This window comes from Neolamprologus multifasciatus, chromosome 5, assembly GCF_963576455.1.
Source record: "Neolamprologus multifasciatus chromosome 5, fNeoMul1.2, whole genome shotgun sequence".
NCBI classification, from domain to species: domain Eukaryota; kingdom Metazoa; phylum Chordata; class Actinopteri; order Cichliformes; family Cichlidae; genus Neolamprologus; species Neolamprologus multifasciatus.
The window spans coordinates 5,863,428-5,886,893 of NC_140443.1; the positions used below are offsets into that span (position 1 = coordinate 5,863,428).

General features: G+C 40.0%; 1 protein-coding gene across 4 annotated transcripts in view; it reads left to right on the top strand.

Annotated features, from left to right (window-relative positions):
* The window catches only part of tox2 (TOX high mobility group box family member 2), a 112,993-nt gene that overhangs the window by 45,069 nt on the left and 44,458 nt on the right, over window positions 1–23,466 (top strand). For all 4 annotated transcript variants that reach the window (XM_085161042.1, XM_085161041.1, XM_085161040.1 and 1 more), the window contains exons 2-3: window positions 3,410–3,502; window positions 22,483–22,542. In XM_085161042.1, coding sequence (XP_085017168.1) covers window positions 3,461–3,502; window positions 22,483–22,542 — 102 coding nt within the window. In that variant the 5' untranslated portion in view covers window positions 3,410–3,460. The remainder of the gene's footprint in view (window positions 1–3,409; window positions 3,503–22,482; window positions 22,543–23,466) is intronic.

Genomic DNA, 23,466 nt, shown 5'->3' on the forward strand with positions numbered 1-23,466 from the left:
TGTGCCGGCTTTCAACTAATCTGGGAAGAATGTCGGTTTCAGATGCACATGTGTTCCATTAAGTCCAGATCTGCGTAAATAATATAACATGCAACAGCTAGCATTACAGGTAACCATACCCCCACAGCTGCTCCTTCGGCTTTACAGTCCCCCAGTGGTGCAGCCTATAAAAAGGGAAGGCCAGTGTTGATTTCTAATGAGAAAATCTATTGCAGTGCTCACTGTGTTTTAAACGAGCTAATATGGCTTTGCAAAAAAAAAAAAGAGAGATTATTTGGCAGTTCAAAAATATGACTCGAGAAATTAAATTGTATTGGATAAAAATTGGATACCTGTATATTAGATAAGAAAACATGGAAAATGTGCATCGATGGTGCATTAATATATGTTAAATGGTACACTGACAGTTATTTGAATTACTCACCTTCACATGCATCAGAGTAAAATAAATCTTTATGTAAATCGAAATGAAGACATGAATGTTTGTTGCATGGCTGGAGTCTTGCAACCATGCATGCTTCCCAAGTTATTAATAATTCTATATGCAGACCACTGCCATTAGACCTTTGTGTTTATTGTCAGCCTGCTCTGCTTGTAGTGATTGGCTTGGCCCTGCCAAGTGGCAGGCCAGTGTTTGCTTGTGCTGTCTGCCTGGGGAAACCCCTTTTGTCCCCAAACAGACACTGTATATAATACAAAGTTCAGAGGATGCCAGCGTCTTCCTGGTGTGGTGCAGCGTCTTCCTGTGGCAGATAAACAAAGTTAGTTAGAAGTTCCGAGTCATTTATTTAGTTATGTATTCGTTTGTGTTCCTTTTACTTTTTTCGGCAAAGATTACAATAGCACGAACAAACAAGTGAATCTTGCCTGCTCTATTTTGGTCAGCAGTAGAGAGTGGGTGGGCAGGATTTAAAAAAAAAAAAAAATAGAGAGAGAGAATAAGAGGTTAGATTCAACCCGAGGTCAAGTAGACATGGTACGGCATCTGGTTTGGCAAAAAATATCACAGAAACCCAAACCTGACCAAAAAAGTCAAAGAGAGAGGCGAGAGCCTCTGAAGTGAGTAGAAAACAAAAGAAAGGTGTCAGAGAACAAGTGTAAAGAACAATGCTTCTTGCACTTGCAGACTGTTGTGAGCCAGCAAGGAAATGTGAGGAGTTTGGCTTTTGCTGTTCTGGGTGCCAGCACTCCTAATGAGTCTGTCAGGGCCAGTTAGCACAGCCAGGCCTGCTTGTGTCCCCTCCGGGCCGTAGACAGCTGTTATTAGCCCCGTAATGGCATGCCACAGGGCCAGATTAGCCTGGCACAGTGGAGAAATATCAAACATTCACTTACTGTGGCTCCTTCGCTGGTTAAAGAAGCTGTTTGGCAAGGAATTCATTTAGCTGTGATGCTGGCAAGCTACCTAACAAGCCCCAAAAGAAAAAAAGGTCTTCAGTGAGAGATGGAGTTAGTGTACAGTAGCTCCTCTGGAAGAAAATGTTTTAGTTCAAGCAGATCAGGTCAGATTTCTGATCCCCATTAAGAAACACGAGTCGCATCTCACATGGAATCATGCTTTTGCTTTATGATTAAGTAGACATGGCTCGCTGTTTTCTTTTTTCCCGGCGACGATTGTCAAAACAGGACATTCTTATCTTTACTAATGCTGTATCATCATTATGCAAAGCTCATCGACAAGATGGCCACTGCTGTCTATTCATCTGTTTTTACCTTTCATAATGAGCACAGGAAATCAAAACCTTACACAGCAAGTACTCTCACTCTGCCTTGGGGAATAGCATGCACTATGCACTGTCTGTGATCAGCCCACAACATCTGATCAGCATACTGGTAACAGTTACTGATCTATAAAGTACGCATCTTACATAGTACACTGTAAATCATACTCTTGTTTTGAGTCTGCATATGAATATGCAACCTTTTGCATATCTGGCTTTGCAGCTTGCATCCCGTGGCAATCACTCTGCATTTAGATCCATAAACACAATATATTAAAGTGTGTTTAGGGTGTTTTCCTATAAGAGCCGGGGCCGTCACAATTTACACCTATATGTGTTTTCCTGTCTATAAGCTCTTACACATGTTTTCCTTGAAGTAAAAGGCCAGCTGTGGTTAGTTCATGCCATTTAAAAAAATATTGTTAAGTACTGCATGTCTCACTGCAAAACACTCTCAGGCTAATGCCCTTGAATGTATTTATGTCTTTCTGGGTGTTCTACATATGCACCCTGTCTGTGTGTTAAAGGAAGAAGAGAAGTGATCCGAGGGAAAGATAATGTGATATTTATTAATTACTGCATTGTGTGTTTTCTTTCAACAATTTGCATCATATCCTCATTAGCAGACCATATGGATTGAGTGTGGCAAAGTCATTATGTGCTATACAAAGCAAGCAGCTGCTGTAGTTATTTCCAAATATAAAACTATGTCTTGTCCTCTTATTTATGAGGGGGCCGTTTTCTACATCACTGATGGCAGCTTTTAGTTTCACAACAGGCAGAATGCAAAGCTAAAAGCGGGTCGAGGGAGAAAAAATAGACGTAGCCCACTTTATCAATGAACGCGCACAGAGCACGCGTTCTCACTATTCTAAAAATCAGATGACTGAAACAACACAAAACCTATTGAACACATGTTACCGAAGAGTGATGCTAATGTGCAAACAACAGGATATCGAGAGAATAACAGATACGCAGTGCTGTGCGTACTAGCTGAGAGTGAAGTGAGGAGATTGATAAAGACAAAGAGATTAAGAGCATTAGATTTGAAGTAAATCCTGTGAGGTACCCATGCTGTGGCTGTGGGCCACAGTGTGAACCCCACTGAGCTACACTCTCTCTTTCCCTGGCAGAGATCACTTTGTGCGAATCATTAGCTTCCCAAGTACTGAGGGCTTTTCCGCAACTCTCGTAGGTGCATCTGAAATCCACACGGGGCAGTACGGGGAGGAGCTGGCTGGCTTAAGACCCAGTACCTACACTCTGATTATCAGTTGTGTAATGTACAAAAAGATGGAGCCAGTAGTAAACCAGTGCATAGGAACACTGGCTACCAAACACAACAGCTTAGCACCATTAGTGCCGCTCCATGAGCCAATTTTATCCAGTTATTATGTGTAGTACATCACCATGAAGCGATGTGATTAACTTGGCAGCCAATGTGCAGGTTTGTGACTTGGTAGAAATTTATGGAACTAACGCTGGTAAACAAAAGAAGAACCATCAAAAAAACATGTTTATTGACTGAATGATCTCTGTACTTTGGCTGAGACAGTAAAAGTAGAGAAACTTTGAAACTAAATTACTTTAAAATTCATTTTATTAAAATGTGTATATTTTCATTACCGTTTAAAAAAAAAAAGTACTGAATGTCTTTCTGTTTCTCTCCCCCCCCCCCCCCCCTCCAGAGCAGATACGGTGCTCCAGATCGAGGTGTAAGGCTCTACAGTTCCCTGCCCATGCGCCCAAACCCTGACGGCAAGAGACTGCCCTCTACTGGGGTAAGACTCATCTCTCCCAGCCTCCCCTCCACCCACACACCCAATGGTCTCAACCACACCTATATGTCACTTTTAAACCATAGAGCAAGCCTCTGAACTTCCCTTAGTTGCACAACAAGAGTGCCTAGACATCAGATGAGAAAGACGTATCGAGTTTTTGCCGAGTCTTACAAGTGAAAACAATTGAAATATGCAGTCAGCAATGAAATCGCTTCCAGGAAACAACTTAACCAAACAATTAACAATTCCTCAAACTTTATTCCTAACCTAAACCTCTTCCTCATTCTTTGACCTGCGTTGCACCCTCCACCCCTGACTAATACCAAGCCTATAATTGTTCCCACACTCACTCTAATAGTGATAGTAAGAGTCTCCTATCCCCACCCCGTTATTGACCAAAAAATAACACCCATCCGGCATGGTGGTTGGTGTGGTATTTCTTTGGTAGCTTCTCAAAGTAGCGTAGGTTGTGCAAATGATCGGTCAACCAATCGACTCCTACTGCATTTGTTTTGACACAGAACGAAAGCCAAGTTGTGTCTTTCTGGAAATAATACTTCTACCTGTTTCACGTGAAAAAGAATAATCTGATTATGTATGAAAATTAAACATTTTTCCCTTTTTCTCTATATTTTGCTGTGTTTGGACATCAAAGTCTCGTTCTTTCTGTTATTTTATTATACAAATGTTCATGGGCATGGTTGGGAAAACAAAACAAAACAAAAAAGATTACGTTTATTGAAGTTAAGTGATGGAACACCTCCAGTACTTTGACTTTGACAAAGTGCTGGAACAGTCAGTCTACTTTGTTTGTGAAACCATTCTTTCATTTTTTTAATAAAACATCTTTTTGCGGAAATCATAATTAGAATCTAGCTTGCCTTGCTTTAATGCATTTATGTAACAAAGGAGAGAAAATGAAAGAACAATAGAGCAAAAAGAGAGAATTTAATTTCATATGTCTCCCTTTTTCATGTTTCACTCCATGCAAGTGCTTTTTGAATTATCTCTTCACTGCTCCAGGGCTCAATGGGAGGAAAAGTAGGGGAGTGAGGGAGAGGAAGAGAAGAGACAGGCAGACAAAGCGAAAGCTGTGTAATATTGTTGGTGCGCACCTTTTTTAATTACAACAGAGATTGTATTGATGTCTCAGGCCACATGTCCTAAATCATTTATCAAGGGGGAGAGTGCTAACAAAGCATTTCTAAGAAACCCATCCTCTCCCAGGGCCCAGAATCATATGTTATCTAAAGTGAATATTGTTAATGCTTTTCAGTGGAGAGACCCACTTACAAATCATGGGAATGAGTTCCTTGTCAGGACAGCCGTGAGGTGGTAAAGATATATATCCACCTTCATCTAATCCGCTGTTGTGCAAATTAAATTGCACCTAAATCTCCATGTGGAAGCTGTTTGTAAAATAAAGACGCTCAAAGTTCTGGATAAATGTTCAGCGGTGGAAAGAAGATTTGTATGTTGTCTAGTTGTTGTGTTCAGATTGCACGTGTGCAAATTAGAATAGAACAAAAAGAACAACAACGCAAAAACCACAACACACATATACACGCAGACATTATAAAAAGAGAAAATATGTGCTATTTTTCTCCCCAACTCTCTCTTTCTTACTCACCTTTGGTTTTGTATGTCATTTCCTTTTGTCTGTTATTACCTGGGTACAGCGTCAGTACAGTAGCATACTGTAGCTACAGGCTGCATGGAGAGGAGGAGAATATAAACCACTTAACATGCAGGAGGAAACCAGACGTTTTTCCATTGCACTTATCAGGTGCTGCGGTGAGAGCAAGTGTAAAGGTGTAGTAGGTCCCTGCCCCCCCCCTCACCCCCCCCACCCCAGCTCCTTCCTCCCCTCTTACTTCCCTTGCACACCCCTTTTATTTTCCCCTGATCTTTATCTCTGTCCCCCACCACACCACCACTCATCACCCTCAGTTCAGTTAAAAGTGGGCTTGGCACTTCCTCCCCCCCCCACCCAAAAAGAGAAAGAAATATGCATACACACACACACACACACATACACACACACACACACACACACACACACACACACATTCCTTACCACCACCACCACTTCTTTTCTCTCTGTCAAACTAACCTCCAACTCCTGCTCTTCACCTCTATGTTTCCTGTCAAGGTGCACTGCCCACCCCCCCCTCCCCTCCCTCCAACCACCAACTCTGCCCCCGCAACCTTTTCTTTTTCTTTTTTAATTCTTTCAACATCTATTACAGCTCTAAGTGCGTATGGTTCATTTTTATAAAAGTGTTCAGTGTAGAGGGCGGGATCTGCGTTGCTCTGCGGTAATCTTCTCATACCCAGATGTAGATGTGAAATATAGACGGGAGCTTTTGTTGTATTAGTTGACTTAAATGGAATCTCACTAGTAAAACAAAATAAAACTGTATTGAAGTTTTCTCAAATTTATACATAATCATCTGAAAATTTGATGAATATAGGCATCTAACCTAAACTCACTCGAGTCAACTAAGTTTGGGGATCTACGCCAGAGATTGATCCTGTTTTCTCCGTGGTGGCTGCTGAGCACCCATACTATAGCGAACAATGATTTAAAAAGCTATTGAGTGTCAAGTTGTGACATTGATCTGGCTGAAAACACTTTATCGAGTTCTATGCCACCCTTCATTTCTTTATAATTTGCTATGAAACCCTGAAATAGGTGTAGAAATGTACCAGCATACATGGAAATACAGTAGACATACATACAGCAAGCACAGCACATGAGGGAAAAACAGAGCTTGAAGTATATTTGGTATGACCACTTCTGCTCTTCAACACAATCTGAACTCTCTTAGGCAAGCTTTCTTTTAATTTTTAAAGGAATAGTTCTCCGGTCGTCTTGAAGGACATTCAAAGCTCTTCTTTGGATGTTGGTTGTCATTTATTCCATTCTCTGACATACTGCTTTAGTTAACTTGAGGTCTGGCATCTGGGAAAGCCAACCTATAACTGATACTGTTTCATTGTGTGCTTTTGTATCCAGGTATGCCTTTACTGCACTGGCAGTGTGTTTGGGATTGTAGTCATACTTATACAAAAGTCGTTGCCAATCAGATACTTTCCACATGGTGCTGCATGATGGATCAAAATCTGATGTTACGGTTCTACGTTCATAATTCCATCAGTGTTTGACTGATGGATGTCAAACACTGGTGTATCTACATATATATATATATATATATATATATATATATATATATATATATATATATATATTAGGGGTGCAACGATGCTCGTATCGATATTGAACCGTTTGGTACGCATATGTATGAACAATACACAATTTTTAATTTATTTTATCAACTTTCCTTCTGGCGATGCTGTCTGTGTTGAGCGCTCAGTGGATCTGCGCTCGACAGTGCAGCCTAGGCGGAGTAGTCGAACGCAGATTCACTGAGCGCAGGGCAAGCTAGCAAGACAGAAGTTAAGCTCTCGTTGCAACATGGCAAATTGAACCTCCCCCACCCTCATTCAGATCTGGCGTATGGAACTATTTTGGTTTTCATGTGACGTATGACCCTGAAGGTAAGCCCGTCATGGACAAAAGTAAAACAGTATGTCAGATGTGCCACGCAATGCTCAATTACATTGGTGGGAACTAGTGTGTTAGCGCAGTTAGCTCGTTAAGGTTTTTGGCCGTCCAGCCCCACACACTGGCAATCCGTGGTAGCTCGTTAACGGAGATTTGCCGTGTTGTGGCGTTAACGTCATTTCAACGAGATTAACGCTGACAGCACTAGTGGGAACACAACGAATATGACTGCACATTTACTCCAACATCATCCTAGTGCAAAGACAAGTGGAAGCAGACAAAAACAACAAGCACACATGCTACAAACTTTACCCGAGTCATTTAGACAGCCGTTAGCACATGATTCTCCTTATGGGGACCTGATATGTTTAATATGCTGCTGAGAATATAGCCCAGAAGAAGCGTATAGTATAGCTTTTATTTTGGAAAGAGCCATTTCTCTGTAATAAACTCTCTTTTCCAAAGATGGGTGATTCAGATAGATTTTTTTTAATTACTTTGTTGTTTCAGCAACATTAAATTTAAAAACTGTACTTTTGAGTTAAAATATATATTTATAATTTTAATAAATGACAAATTAAAAAGGCATGAACATTTTTTTGTATCGCACACACACACACACACACACATCCAGTTTAGTGAGTGTCTTGGGCCAAGGTAGTCAGCATTGACTGAGCATCAACACAGGAGAAACCAGAACTCCCAGAGAAAACCTACCCAAGCACACAGAGGACATTTAAACTCTATACAAGTTTGAAGCCTGGATCCAGTTGCTGCTGGAGAAGCAAAGATAATCAATGAGCCACTGTGGTGCCAAACAATCTAAAGCACTAAGTAATGTTACAGATTCAGAGAGGAATGTGGTCCTTTTGATTTTGTTCTGAAGCCATGATTATGGAAGCTGATGTATGGATGTGACAGAGAAAGAGTGAGGGTATTTACAGTCTTACAGTATGCTGTAGGACTCAGTTGCTTACAGTATTGTCACTTACTGTTGCATAGCTTAGCTAACAATGCTGTGACGTGGATGCCGATGTTACATTCTTAGTTTAGGGAAATGTGTTAAGATCGTAGGTGCTGATGTTATCCTACTGTCCATCTTGCAAGTGTAGTGAAAATGCTGTTTTCTAGATTTTTGATGTTCACGTGTAAATGAAAATACAAGTTTGAATATCTATATTTTTTCACTGAAATGTTGCATATCAGTGAGGTTAAAAAAATCCATTATACGCATTTTCTTCATCAAAAGACATTCGTGAGTCTAATTCTTTTGAGTATTTAAAACCTGCATTGTTTACACCCATGCATACTAGCTTTCAGGCTTGTATTGCGCTGCGTTTGTTGGCACATTGCTGTGAATCTTGGCGCATTACCACCACGTATAGATTACTGGGATTGTGTGAAACCATTGGCGGGAATGTGTATTGCATCAGCCGTATGCTTGTGGATGGGCTTGCATGTGTTTATGTGCACACATAAGAACTGATAAAAGGAGAACCCACTCACACAAATGTTCCTGCTATAGTGCTAATAGCAGTAACTTAAATTTGTGCAAATCAACATATTCAACATTGTTTGAAAATGTTATAGATTTAAATACACGCCTTTTATTTCTTGTACAACTGTTTGAATGGAACAAACTTTTGTGGGCCTGACCCACTGGCACATCACTCAAGCTTAAGAGGTAACCTTGCGTATGCTGAATGCATGATTGCTTTAATTTAGCTCCAGTTCAAGTTTTATTTTCTATAATGGAACTAGAGTAATTGCATTTACTGAGAATGATACAATGAAATAATTAAAAATTGAGTGTTTAAAGTCGTGCACAACGACTCTCAAATATGCTTGAGTGGAGGGTTGTTTAGCTCAGGTTGAATTAGCATCAGTGTACCCTTTGCAGGGAGTCACACTGTTTGAGCTATCGTGTAGATGTTGTTATTGTTGTTGTTGTTTTAGCTCCTCTGCCTTGACAGTGATACATAGGGTGAAGGTTCAGAATCTGCTGCAGCGCAAAGATGACAGGATCGTTTCAGGACTCAGGACTTTGTTTTTTCACCACATCCCCCTTTCTCTCTCGCTCCCTCTCTCCTGCTCTCTTCCTTGCTTTGTGTCTCTCTGTGTCTTTTTCCAAGCTGATTTGGAGCCTTGCATAGTCAATTATGTAGAGAGTGAGAGAAGGAGTGGGGGCTCCAGCTTCCATATTTTGGTGCGTTATTAATATTGCATGAGCACTATTCTGTAGCGAATATCTAAGAGACTGCCTATTAAGGCAGCAGCAGGAGAAGAATGTGACAGACGTACGCACACACACACACATATATATGCACACACTGTACATACACAGACCGAAAGCCAGAGAGCAAGGGTGAATCAGTCAGGATCAGGCACAGGTTGTTATAATTAGTGTTTTCCTGATTTATTACGCCGGGATAATAAGATTGACTCATTTTCCTGTTTAATAAGTCATGTTTGTTTATCTTGACATGGCTCGCATCACACTGTACAGTCAGTGTGTTTGATGTTAGCGAGAACTGAGTAATGTTCCACTGTAATTGGGCTTTGAATGGAATATTTTAACTAACCAACTGAATAAACAAACAAAACAGATGCAAAATAAGTGGCTGTTGTAAAAACGTTTCCAAGATAATTGTTATATTGCCTATTGCAAAGCAGAAGTGGTCTGATGACAGGCTATTTATTTCCCGCTGCTGGGCGGGTATCAATGATGCACAGAGTAAGTGTCAACACTGACAGGCTGAGAAGATCCCTGGTGATGACTGAGAGGCTCAGCGTGGATACTTATTGCTTTTTGGGTGCTAAATGGCAGTGACACTGTGTGGTCTGTGAGAGACTTCTCATTTCATGCCACCAGAGACTGAAAAGTTAGGTAATGTCATTTAATATGAGCACATTTAAATAGTAACACAAATACAACGTTTAGGAATTAGACCAGATTTTTCTCCTAAAACTTACACATTGGGTGATTAGTTCTAGTATTGACTTCTCAGGATCCATGATGTCACCTTCACTTGTCCAAAGCTAATAAAGATAGGTAAAAGATAAGCCGGAAATCTTTGGAAATTTGAGAAAACATGTAAAGTGTAATGCAACAGAACATAATGTATAGTCATGCAAAATATTTGATTTCCCCCCTCACAGATATATTTCTTCCAAAAAATTAAGATTGTGTTATTAAATGTATGGCAGTCTGCAGAGACAGCAGTTCAATTAGTTCACTCATCATTAAAATATTTTTTTTGTGTGTCAGAAATACTTTGCAAGGCCTAATATTGCTTTAAATTTATTATCCATGTTAATTGTTTTATCTGATCATCTGTATTTGCCAAATCAGGTAGGCTACCATCAATCTCAATATCAAAAATAATAATTATCAAACTCATGGGACATGCAGACGTGCCACTCCTTCATAGCTTTTTCCTCTTGCAGTAGCAATGCAAGGTGCCCAGAAAGCCCGGCCCGGAGTCAACAAAGCCAGTTAGTCTAGTCTACAAACATCACGCTGGGCTTAATGTCGAACAAGTGCTCGGTGACCTTAGAGCACCAGCTGGAGTTTAAAGAAGTCTTTAAAAGGCCGATTCTCCACAGTAATATCATCGCCCATGCCTCAAAGAGTCAGGATTAAGGCCCACTTTCCCCCACGAAAATGTAACAAATGTGTGAAAACATCACAGCCGAAGCCAATGCGGGGAGAACGATGTAGAGAGCGGCGGTGGCGGCGGAGTCGGTGGTAGGGGGCTTACGAACGATACAAGAGGCAGAAAAGAAGGGAGAAAGTAAGGGGAACTCGACATCTTAACACTCGCCAATCCGCCTCCATGCCAGAGATATCAATGTAGTTGGCTTTCTCTGAAATTCAAATGGCAAGAGGAAAAAAAAGTAGATGAAAAAGGGGGAAAAAAAGAAACCTCTGGCTTTGGAAAGGGGAGGGGAGGGGGTGCTGAGAAAAAGACCTGTCATCTATGTATTAGTGCTCTGTAAATATTACATGAGCTCCACATTCACTCAGTTGTTTGGCATTACTTCCACTGGATGGGTATATTATTTTAGAAACCATGCCTTGTTTATGGAGAGGCATGACCTACTTCCAGACACTCCTCTCTTTCTCTCTCTTTGGTATTTTTTCTTCCCCTTCCTTCTTTCTCTCATTCCTTTTACCTCTCTCTCTCTTTCTCGCTCTCTCTTATTCACTTTCAATCTGCGAAATCTCAACTGGTTGTCCCTGCTGAACAATTACAAGGCAGAGAGACCCAAATGGAGATGTTTGTAGAAAACAACATGTGTATAATTAAGGTTTAATGAGCTCTTGTCAGGGTGGAATGTGCAATTAGATTGGTAATAGAAAATTCAGCCTAAATGCTAGTGGCAGAGGCTGGATGTGGAGTCAGCATGGCAGTGAATGAAAGAACAGTGAATTATTTTGAGCCCTATTGACAGAAGTAGATGGTACTGGATGCTGCATTTAGATTTAAATACATGGTGAGTTCCCAAATGCACAAAAAATGTTGTGTTTTTTTCTCCTGATGGTGCTATATTGTGTGTGTTCTGTTTTTTTTTTAAATTACTGGGATTACCGGGTTGTTTTTTTGTTTTTTGTTTTTTAAAATTCTTTAACGCCTACACTATGCAGAATAACGCAAAAAGCATGTGTAAAAGGGCAAGTAGGTTTCAATCAAAATATCTCTATTTCTTAACAAAAAGGTGGATTTAATATTTTGTCACAGTATACTAAGCAGTAAATTTTAATTGATTAGTTGATCATTAATTTATGTCTTCATCTGTTTTGATGTTCCACATTCAATAAAATCAGAGTTTTTAAATGTAAGGTATTTACAACAGGTCAAACATTAACGTTCAACTATTTTTAAGTTGCCAAATCCTAATAGTGTAAATAGTAACACATCTTTCATGTACAGGCTTTGTAGAAATCCAGGATTTACTTTGAAAAAAAATTTGTATTATCCATCTTCATGTGTCGTGATAAGGTTATTGAAAACATTACCTTTCAGCTGAATGTAACAATAGAGCACCGGCTACTACATTAAAATCACTGCCTAACATTTCTTTCTAGGTCTATGCTTTTTCTGGATCACTATTTTATGGGCAAACATTTCTCCATGTTTAAATAAGGCAGTTTTGAGTAAAAGCAGGTATCTTTTTGCTCTCTTCCTTTTTTCTGACAGCCTTTCTCTTGACTTAGTGGAATTGTGGCTTGTTGGTCTGGTGGAGAAGATCCATTCACACACAAAAAAATTGTGTTTGGCTCTTTCTGAATTACTTGACTAGTCCCTGAAAGAGAGGGTCCTTTGTTGGCTTCCTCCGGGACTGCCCTTGAAAGGCTCCTATTGTGTGGCAAACACTATGATATAATGCAAGTGGATTTAATAGATTTAATGGAACAAGCAGATGTGGTTTTCAAGTCTTCATGTGATGAGTAGCTGTCTGTTTCAGGTGATCAGAACCACACCTGAAAGAAATGAAATAATATATGAACGATGTGGCCTTCTAAAATCACGCAAAGCTCTGAGTCTGTGTTAAATACTCGTGTGGAGACAAAAATCAACAATTGATTTGTGCATGATTTAAGTGCGATTTGATATCTCATTTGCTATATTTCACTTGCTCTTCCATATTGTTGTGTTGTAAGTCAAGGTTAGGCAGAGTGGGGGCTGCTGAATGTCAGCGACGTGTTAGCTTTGTTTTCATTGTGTTAACAGGAGCACAATGGTACGATTGTCTGGCCATCTGAAACCATACACCTACCCAGAGCTTTCGGGGGTCAGAGGTGGGGGAGATGTGTGTGTGCCTTTAGTCTAGTGAACCATGCATTTTGAAAAAGCCAGAAACTGAAGAGTAATCCATCCAGCAAACCATCAAAAACATTCTGCTTCACTGTCCTGCACACATACCAGATTTGCTCATCCTGAAAAATGTTCTCATCTTCCAGATACGAATTATGCCCCCCCCCCCCATGTTGCTTTCTAATCAGTTATGCATTATTTTAAGATGTCATTTGAAAAGTGGCATGCTTCTTGAAGCCCCTCAACGTGATGGACAAGATCATAAAGCTGAGCAATAAACCTGAGATAAATGTTATATCTTAACGCTGATAGAGGCAATTAAGTCCATCATAAGAGAGAGAGGGAACACTCTCCTCAGGAGACTCATTCACTTGCATGGTTTAACATGATCCCCAGCTAAATGCCTTATTTTATTTCTCCTCTCAGCTCACAGCTTACAGTCGAGCACAAATTGAGCTGATTTTTTTTTTTTTCCTCTTCTTCGCAGAATTTGGTCGTTCTGTCTGGTCTGCCCTTTTCTGTCTACCATCATGTCTCTCTCTCTGCCGCTCCCTTTGGCTCTCTCCTCCCCACTTCAATGTATTTGTCATGGTAATGTAAAAAATCTCAGCTGCTTCAATTCATTTCGTGCTCTTTCAGTCGAGAAAGAAGGGCAATTCTGTTTCTCCTCACTAGTTTCTGTGTTAAGGCTCTCAGGTAATGAAGACCACATTTCATCTGCATGCAGTTATATGACTGGGCGTGGCTGAGCAGGTCTGTTATGGGAAAATAAATATTATGAAAGGGCTAACTTCGTTATCTTTATCACACTGGGATCAATGTGTGTGTTATGGAACAGGAGACAGTGCACAAACACAAAGGCCAGGATGCAGAATGCATACATCCAGCTCTTAAAACATAATGCACCCACGCTCATGTCGTATGTGTGTGTGCGAACATACGAACCAGAGAAGCCCATATATGTAGCAGCAGAGATATCCACACGTGAACACATGCAGTCCAATACTGCTTTATATCACACCATCCCACTTATTTTCTGCACTTTGGTTATGTCTGTGTGTGTGTGTGCGTTAATGTTTGTGTGTCTGTTTGCGTGTATATGTGCCTGCCAGTGAGTCATTGAATGCTCTAATGACCACAGTCCTGACACAGGTATTTTGACTGCTGCCTCTTTCCATCGGCACATTGACTGACATGCGATTAGTTACGCTGGCGTGGAAAACTAGGGAGGCTCATGCTGTAACCCTGAAAAAGACTGGGAGGAGGGTAAAGTCCTCTTCTTCACATCTCTGCTGTTTCATCTTTCTGTAAATTTCAAACATCTCTGGCTGCATTTAAGGGTTCTGTTATTTTGTATTCAGTACATACAGGAAAGCACGGCTGGGCTCACAGTAACCTTATGAGAAAACCATCGAGATCAATACAGGTTAGCAGGACAGTAGGAAAGAACGTCGTGTAGTTATATAGTAACAGTAGTTGGGATTTGCTATAAAAGTGATCTCAAAATGCTTAGTGAGTTGACCATGAACTTAAGGAATCCATTTAAATAAATGGATAAACCCCCCTTGAGTCCAACATATTGAGGCTGTACAGATTTTAATTTTGGGTAAAAGACAGCTTTCATATCTAAGCAGTACTCAGCACTGGCGAATACTTTTCAGCATAGTCCGACCAGTATTTTGGTAGCCCAGTGTTATTGGCCACTGTCAGCTAATTGCCAGTTATTGGTATCAGCTTTTTAAACACCTGATAAATGAAAAATAAATGTCTGTAAAGAACAGACAGGAGAAACACCCCTCATCTGTGTTACAAGTGTTGATATTGCCTAGACGCAGGGGTGTCAAACTCAAATATACAGTGGGCCAAAATTCAAAACTGGAACAAAGTCGCGGGCTAACATTAATATTTATTGAAAAAAAATCTTCCTCCAGATATAAGAATGAATCTTTTCTTATGGACTCAAACACGTTTTGCTGAAAAACTGAATATGGAACAAGCAAAGCTTAATACTAAACAATATATATATTAGCTGTATAATACCAGTAGGCCAGCTCTAATAGTAATTTGGTATGGCTTTGCGGGCCAAATGTAATTAGGCTGTGGGCCAAATTTGGCCCGCGGGCCAGAGTTTGACACCTATGGCCTAGAGGAACACTCTACAACTTTCATATTGACAACAATTGTTTGGAACGCCACAAACACAACAACCACCTGATCAAAGCAGAGTCTCACTTCGATACAGTGCTTTCGCTTCGGTAGGCATATGTATCGAACAATACAAAATTTTTAATTTATTTTATCAACTTTCCTTCTGACGATGCTGTCTGTGTTGTGCGCTCAGTGGATCTGCGCTCGACAGTGTAGCCTAGGTGGAGTAGTCGAACGCAGATTCACTGAGCGCACGGCAAGCTAGCGAGACAGAAGTTAAGCTCTCCTTGCATGGCAAATTGAACCTCCCCCACCCTCATTCAGATCTGGCGTTTGGAACTATTTTGGTTTTCATGTGACGTATGACCCTGAAGGTAAGCGTGTCATGGACAAAAGTAAAACAGTATGTCGGATGTGCCACGCAATGCTCAATTACATTGGTGGGAAGTAGTGCGTTAGCGCAGTTAGCTCGTTAACGTGTTGGCTGGCCAGCCCCACACACGGGGCCATCCGCGGTAGCTCGTTAACGGAGATTTGCCGTGTTGTGGCGTTAACGTAATTTCAACGAGATTAACGCTGACAGCACTAGTGGGAACACAACGAATATGACTGAGCATTTACTCCAACATCATCCTAGTGCAAAGACAAGTGGAAGCAGACAAAAACAACAAGCACGCATGCTACAAACTTTAGCCGAGTCATTTAGACAGCCGTTAGCACATGATTCTCCTTATGGGGACCTGATATGTTTAATATGCTGCTGAGAATATAGCCCAGAAGAAGCGTATAGTGTAGCTTTTATTTTGGAAAGAGACATTTCTCTGTAATAAACTCTCTTTTCCAAAGATGAGTGATTTCTCGATCAGATAGATTTATTTTTTTATTACTTTGTTTCAGCAACATTAAATTTAAAAACTGTACTTTTGAGTTAAAATATATATTTATAATTTTAATAAATGACAAATTAAAAAGGCATGAACAGTTTTTTGTATCGAAAAAATATCAAACCGTGAATTTTGTGTATAGTTGCACCCCTATGTATCACATTTTTAAATCACCAAGTATCGGTATGAATATAGGTCTTAAAATCAGCCCTATATCTGTCGAGCTCTGTCGAGTTCTCCTTTGTTCATTACTGATTTGATTTAGTTGAATTTCAGCATAAAACTTGTTGACCCTTTTTTAAGTTCTGTAAACATAAAAAAAAATGTTTGTGACATTTAACCGTTGGGTACAAATGGTATGACAATGCAGTTGTTTTTGGACAGTGATTGTGGTGAAAAATACAAATATTTATTCTTGTCTATGAATTAGAATAATCTCAGTTCATACTCCTCCATCTGCTTCCCAGTGCTACATGAAAACATGATGTTTTACTTGCATCCTCAATATAATCTATGCTTATCTAAACAAAAAACAGAAATATTTAAAGTACATTAACACAGATTTATATATCTACTATAAAATATAAAATTACTTGCTATGTATAAACCTGAAATATGACAGAGAACTGATACTGTGAAAGTTCATTATCCATTTGCATTCATTCCATCGAACATAACAAATAAAGGCAAATATAATTTATCCCTTACAGAAGATTACTGTATCTACTATCCATTAAAAAACAAATCCAGTGTTATTTAAAAGTTAAAAAAAAATCCTAAATCTCATTTATCCCATATAAAAATATAATTTAATGAATGGATGAAACTAGATTCAACTAAAGGTGTGAATCCACGTTTGAAGGCTTTGCTGCGTTTCAGTCAACTGTTCTATAACCTCTGCAACTGTGGTGCACTTCCTGCATCAAACTGACATTGGTTTGGCTTTACGCAAACACAAAGTTATTTATAGCATCTCTCCCACTTTATTTTCTCCCTCCCATTCTCTCCCTCGCTCTCTATTTGCATTTCTGCTATGCAAACAAGAAGCTGGTGTTAGCTGCATCGGTTCTACAGGCCTAACTTGTCCCTTTTCTTTCTCAAGCCTCAATCTTTTTCAAAAATTTTTCTCCCCTTCTGTCTCCCTGTAGCTTTCTACCTCTCCCACCTTCACCCTGTTTTTCCTCCTCCCTTCAACCTCTCTCTCTCTGTCTGTGTTTTCCTTTGCTCAATTGTTTTGCTGTAGATTTGACCGCTATGATTAATGACCTCGAAGCCACAGGAAAGCAAACACAGAGAGACACGACATGCATGCTGTTCTCTTACAAACCTCCCTTTTCCTCATATATCCGCTACTTCTATGTTCACACATTATGACTTCTAGGGAAAACATCTTTGAATTAAGAGTCAGATTATACAAAGTCAAGATCTGGTATACTTTTCAACTTATTTTTCCTTTATTTTCATCCCTTATTTCCTGATTACTTTAGTAGATTAAATGTTTGCCAAAGGCCTTTATTATAATGAATTACGTGTTTTTTAGCATCATCTACTCTAACGTCAGAGCCCTTGTCTGTCTTCTCTCTGTTTGAAATGAGGAAATGAATCTCAGTGGTCAGTTAAAGGTCTTGGAGGCTAGCAGTCAGAGGTCAGTGGTTAGAGATAAGCATCAAATTAGGCCTTCAGAGTCTTGGTCAAGTACACTTCAGCTAGGTGCTTGGCTGAACGAAGCTCATTCAGAAAGATTAGAATTGAGTTTGGCCTTTAATAACACAAAAGAAAAGGTATGCAAGAGCAGCTGGTTAGCTTAGCGTAGCATAAAGACAGGACACATCTAAAAAAATAATTGCTGCTAAAACTTCTTGTCCTTACTTCTTTCTAAACAAATAAAATTTAATGAGATAATGTGTTAACTGGTAGGTTTTCTAACCTTTTTTTAAAGGTCTTTACTCAGGTGAGCTGGTTCCTCAGCCAAGTGAATCTAATCTCTTTGACGTACTCCAGATTAAAGTGAGAACATTAAATAAAAATCAGCACAGCATGACAACCGAGGTTTGTAAAAACTGTGTGTACAGTACACTCACCAGTTGCTAACCTCACAGTACCAGGAAATGATTATTTTTACCTTTTCCTCTGATTTTAGATGGTGTTTATTATTTTAACAGCTCTGCCCTTGGAGACTCCTCCCATTGTGTAGCGAGAGCACAGTTGCAGACCTCAGTTTGCTCCTTTGACATTTGATATAATTGTTTTGCACTTAGCCTGTTTTGCTCATTGAGATCTGGTTTGCAGTTGTGAAAATAAACTATTCTAAGACACCTAGCACAATGTGAGTAGGACAGCATGTAAAATCATTCTCCAAGAGCAAGAAAGTGATTGTATTTTCATTGCAGAATACAATGATTGCTCCTTCTGCAAACTAATAGTGCTATCAGGCAGAAATTATTGCACTAGAAGTAACAGTTCCATCAGAGGCTGAATGATAACATGGGAATGGAACTGGGGCTTCGAATTGAATAATGTTGCAAGGAATTGCCTTTGTACTTTGGTTTGTTTGTTGCCCTCAATATGTATGAAGATGGAAATAAATGTTAATGGAAACTGTGCTGGTGTTGAATCTGAGTATATCTTAAATGGAAATATTGGAATGTTAAGGAAAAGAAAATCCCAGAATTGATAAAAAGAACAAGTGATTTGCATAAATTGGTCCCTGCAACACTTTGCATGTGGTGAAAAAGTGCTACAATAAGACCTGGGTCCATTTTCAGTCACCATGCCAGAGCTTGAGAAACACCCCCCCACTCTGACTCACTGTAGGCACAAACCAGTCACGTTATTTGACCTTACAGTAGCAACAGTAATTCATCTCGGCCACTACTAGCTGTCTTGAGGTGTGTTTTGTTTTCTCATAAATGGTTGGTGCCAAATAGTGTCAGACAGAGAGGGAGGGAAGGCCTCTGGGAGAGTGTGAGCGAGCATGCGCGTGTGCGCATGTTTATACGCCTGTGTCTTTCGAGTTGCGGCCTCTGGCTGTGACCCCAGTGTTAATCACTGTACAGCCAGAACAACCACAGGCTTCTGTCGCCACTACTGCAGCTACAGCCCTTCTCCTCCCCTCCTTTATGTCAGTGTCATTCATGCTCCCTGTGCTTTTTTAAAATGTATCTCTCTAACCCCCCCCCCCCCCCCCCCCCCCCCCCCCCCCCCCCCCCCCCAATACCTACAGTATGTTCCCTAGTTGGCCTCCTACTTGCACAAGATCGCTATCCCCTTCCCCATTAGCTCCAGGATACACCCTTGTCGTTCTCATCGCCTCTCCATAACCTCAAACTGTCACCTTTTCTCTAGCCTATGCCTCCCCTTTAGGCTTCTTTAGCTTGGTATTTCTGAGCTATGAAATCGCTGGGCTGTCCTGTCCTGATTTAACTAGCAAAGTGCAGAACAAGCTAAAGGCTGTTCTCTTTGTGTGGATTACTAAATAGGTGGCAGGGTTGGTAAAAATGTTGGCTTGGGATGTTTTTTGTCATGTTTTTCATGCTGTTTTGGGTTATTACGTGACAGGCTGGTGTCATATCATAATTTGATAAATTTGATAATGTTTTGCTTTACATTTAGGATTTTTTATTTGCAAATATAACAAGCAATATAAACAAAGACAATCAGTAGGGATGGGTACCGGTGTCCGGCACCGGTTCTGACATAAACGGTAGTAACCAGACCGAAAAGCAGCGCACATTTCGGTGCTTTTTTTTCCTGAACTGTGATACACTTTGAATTCTAGCCAATCATTTTACGTTTCCGAGGATAGTAGGCGGGCCCAGGTACGTACGTTCTTTTAGAGCAGAGCTACAGATTAAAAATGCCCAAGGCGAAGCGGTCAAAGTCTGGCTGTACTTCACAGCAAAATAAGCAAACTCAGCAGCCTGCAACAAGTGCTTTAAGGTGATACTGTGATACTGTCAAAGGAGGTAACACCTCAAATCCGATGAAACACCTGGCGACGCATAGCGTTTTTTTTAAAAGCCGAAAAATGCGCCGTATTTGATAACTTGCTGCAATACCTCACACCGAGCACATCTACTGCGGGTGTGGTGCCTGTTATCGGACCCGGAGTTTGCAACATCCAAAAACACCCAAGAACCCGAAGAGGAGAGTCCTGGCCCCTAGCCCTGCCAGTGTAACAGAAATGATGACGAATGATGATGCAGCAGCAGCCGTTCTTCTCTGCTTGAGTAGCTTAATGTTGTTCGTGTGTAATTTACGTTGAGTAGGCTAACCACGTTATTACATTAATGCATGTAAGGTGAACTAGCAAACATCATCATAGCTACATGCGGCTGTCTTCTTGTTTGATGGCAGATACTCCCTTCACCCTGGCTAAAAAGGCTAAAACAAAACCAAAGAAAAAGTGGAAAAAAGTTAAACATGAGAGGTTTTTGGACAAAGTTTGTGTTTTTTCCATTGTTTAAGCACTGCTTCCAGCCAAGAGTGATACCATATATGCCCCATAGCTGCAGAAAAGGCTAACATTGTTATCTTTTTACAAAAAAAACAGCTGAACATGAGAGGTTTTTGGACCAATTTTGTGTTCTCCATTCTTTAAGCACCGGTTCGAGCACCGTTTAAGCACCGGCACAGTTTCAAAAGTACCGGTTTGGCACCGGTATCGGATAAAACCTAAACGATACCCATCCCTAACGATCAGCAACTTGTGGGTCTGAAAAATTTGCAAGTGTGCAGAAGTGCCAAAAAGTGTACTTCTTAAAAGGTCCACTTGAGGCTGGTTCCCAAAGCAGGTCGGTCCCCACAGACTGAAACTGTGAAACTGGTTAAATAACAAGTTTAACGGCAGAGAACGTAAGTGACCTTGTTTGTGATGTCGGTGCCTTTTAGACAGCTTTTAATGCAATGATCTGAATTTTTCTGACAGTGTGGTTAGTTGTGCAAACAGACTATACAAGTTTTGTTCCACATTCTCTTTTTATATTTATATTAATTTGAATTAAGGGTGTGGCGGTTAACACTATCACCTGTTATCAAGTAAGTCCTGGGTTTGAATCCACTGGCCGGCTGGGGCCTTTCTAGGTGAAGTTTACATGTTCTCCCACAGTCCATAGACACGGATGTTAGAGTCATTGGTGATTCTACATTGGACTTAGGTGTAAATGGTTGTTTGTGTCTCTGTTTTAGCAGTGCAGTAGATTGGCGACCTGTCAAGGTTGCACGCTGCCTCTTGCCCCATGACAGTTGGGGTAGGTTCCAGCCTAACTGCCAGTCTGAATTAGATAAGCAGAATATGGATGGATGGACTTGCAATTAATTAGCAGACCTGTGCATCTCACACATATATTCTAATGATGCAGCGTGGGTAGCACTCGAGTCTCTTGTCCTGACGTAGTGAATTCTGGCTCTAAAAAGCACATAGATGGCAGTGATCATAGTGCTAAAGCCGAAGCTTCAAAGTGGGGCTAAAAACAATTGGTAATTTCATGGTATTTACATCTTTTTGTTTTTTAAATGTAATTCCATGTGAAAAACTTGTCTCATCTTAACAGTGTGATCTTAACAGAAGTATTTTTTAATGCTTGTCTTTGTTAACATTTAAACTAGAAACTCCTGTACTTGTTCGAGCAGACGTTCTAGCACAGTAGATCAGTTTCTTGATTAATACTACGTAATAGTTGACTTACAAAGGTTATTTACTGCCATCAGTGCTGCCTTTGATTAACCTTTCATGCTTACAGATCAGCACCTACAGAGCCTCAGAGGCTTGCAAAACAATATACTAATAACGGCAGTACTAGCAGGCTAATGTTGAGAAAGACATAGATGACTGATGTTGCACTAAATGCAAATGTTAATTTAACACAAATCAACATTTGTTAATTTGCATTAAATGCATGCAGTAGTTGACGATGGCAATGTCATTAAGTAAAAAAATAACCTAATGATGGTGGTAGAGCAAAACTCCCCAGAGGGACAATCCCTGAATATTAGATATTTTTACTTTATTTTATGAAAATATGTCCCATACATGTTAAACTATTTAAAAGTGGTTGACTCACTGACCAACCAACAGACTGTTTCATTCTAGAGCGATTGGAAAGAAAATGAAAAAAACTTTTCTTTAGTAAATATAAATGTGCAGGATTGACTGACTGAGTTAAACTGGGTAGTCAACTAACGAGACATCGGTGGCTGCAGTTGCGATTGTTACTCCGTTGTGCCTTTGTTGCTTCATGACACACGGAGAATAATGGCAGTTAGGTGTGCATAACACTTACAAACACACACTCAGGCTGTAGGCAAGCTAAGAGGAAGAGTGTGAGTTACACAAGCTTTGACAGGGCCTAATTATACAAGTCTCTAATGAACTGTAATTACTGACATTCACTGGAGCATCGAGGTCTATTGCAGTCATTAGGCTGCAGTATTACACTCTTTCTGTATCGGCACTGACTGACAGAATTTCTTTTTTTTTTTATCCCTTTTGTGATCCGTTGGCCTCTGCCTCACTGTTTTCTCATCTCTCTCTCTCTCACTCCCTGTGTCCCTGCGCTACAGTTTGATGGTGACAACATGTACATGAACGAAAACAATCACGAGTTCCTCGCGCCAAACCAGGTGAGTCCAAACTTCTAATAATGGAAGACCTTAAATAGTCTTGAAGCCATTTTTCTTTCACTGTTGTCAACTCTTGTTGAAATGTACAATAAATCGCTGTTACTGAAAGGAACCACGCACATATATGACATAAGCTGAAAGCAAGTGGACTAAAGATATTTTATTCTTCTTTAGACTCACAGTTATGTCACACAGAACATGCTATATTCTATATGTTGCATGCAAACAAATAAAATGATGTCACAATCATTCAAAGAGCAACAATAAAATTGGTAATGTAGTAATAAATGCAACATTTTTACATATGTACTTGACAATGAAATTTATGGACTACTTAATCTGCTTATTCAAACGCCTCTTTTAAAATTAAGCACTGTAAGCACAATTTTTAAAGAACTGTATTCTTGAAATATAAGACATGATGTTTATTAAATATACGATTGGTTACTTCATAATATAAAACATAAAACATTGTCTTTTATAAGTTGAAGCTGAACACTGCTGCTACGTTTATAGCGCAGTAGGCACTGGGTTAGCAATTTATCACAGTACTAACCTATCATGATTAGATTTCTGCTAAGTACACAGAAACCAGAGAAGCTAAACCAGTGAAACTATGCAAATTCCCCATAAAAAGAGCGTTGACCTTACTGTAAAGTGACAGAGTCGTTATACAATTTTACTTCCCTATATTCCTGATATTCAGTCATTCTCTTTGCACACAATTTTGGCAAAAGTCGACATAAAGAGATGTTTTGGCTTCATTACAAAGAATTTATTAAGTTAGAATGGGCGAGTCGCTGCTCTTCTACAGCACATGGCATCCCTGCCAGATACACTGTAGCACAGCTGGTCATGAACAACTGGGAGACCATATGGTTGTGTTTGGACAGGGGGATTTGTGGAGTTTGGGAATAAGCCCAT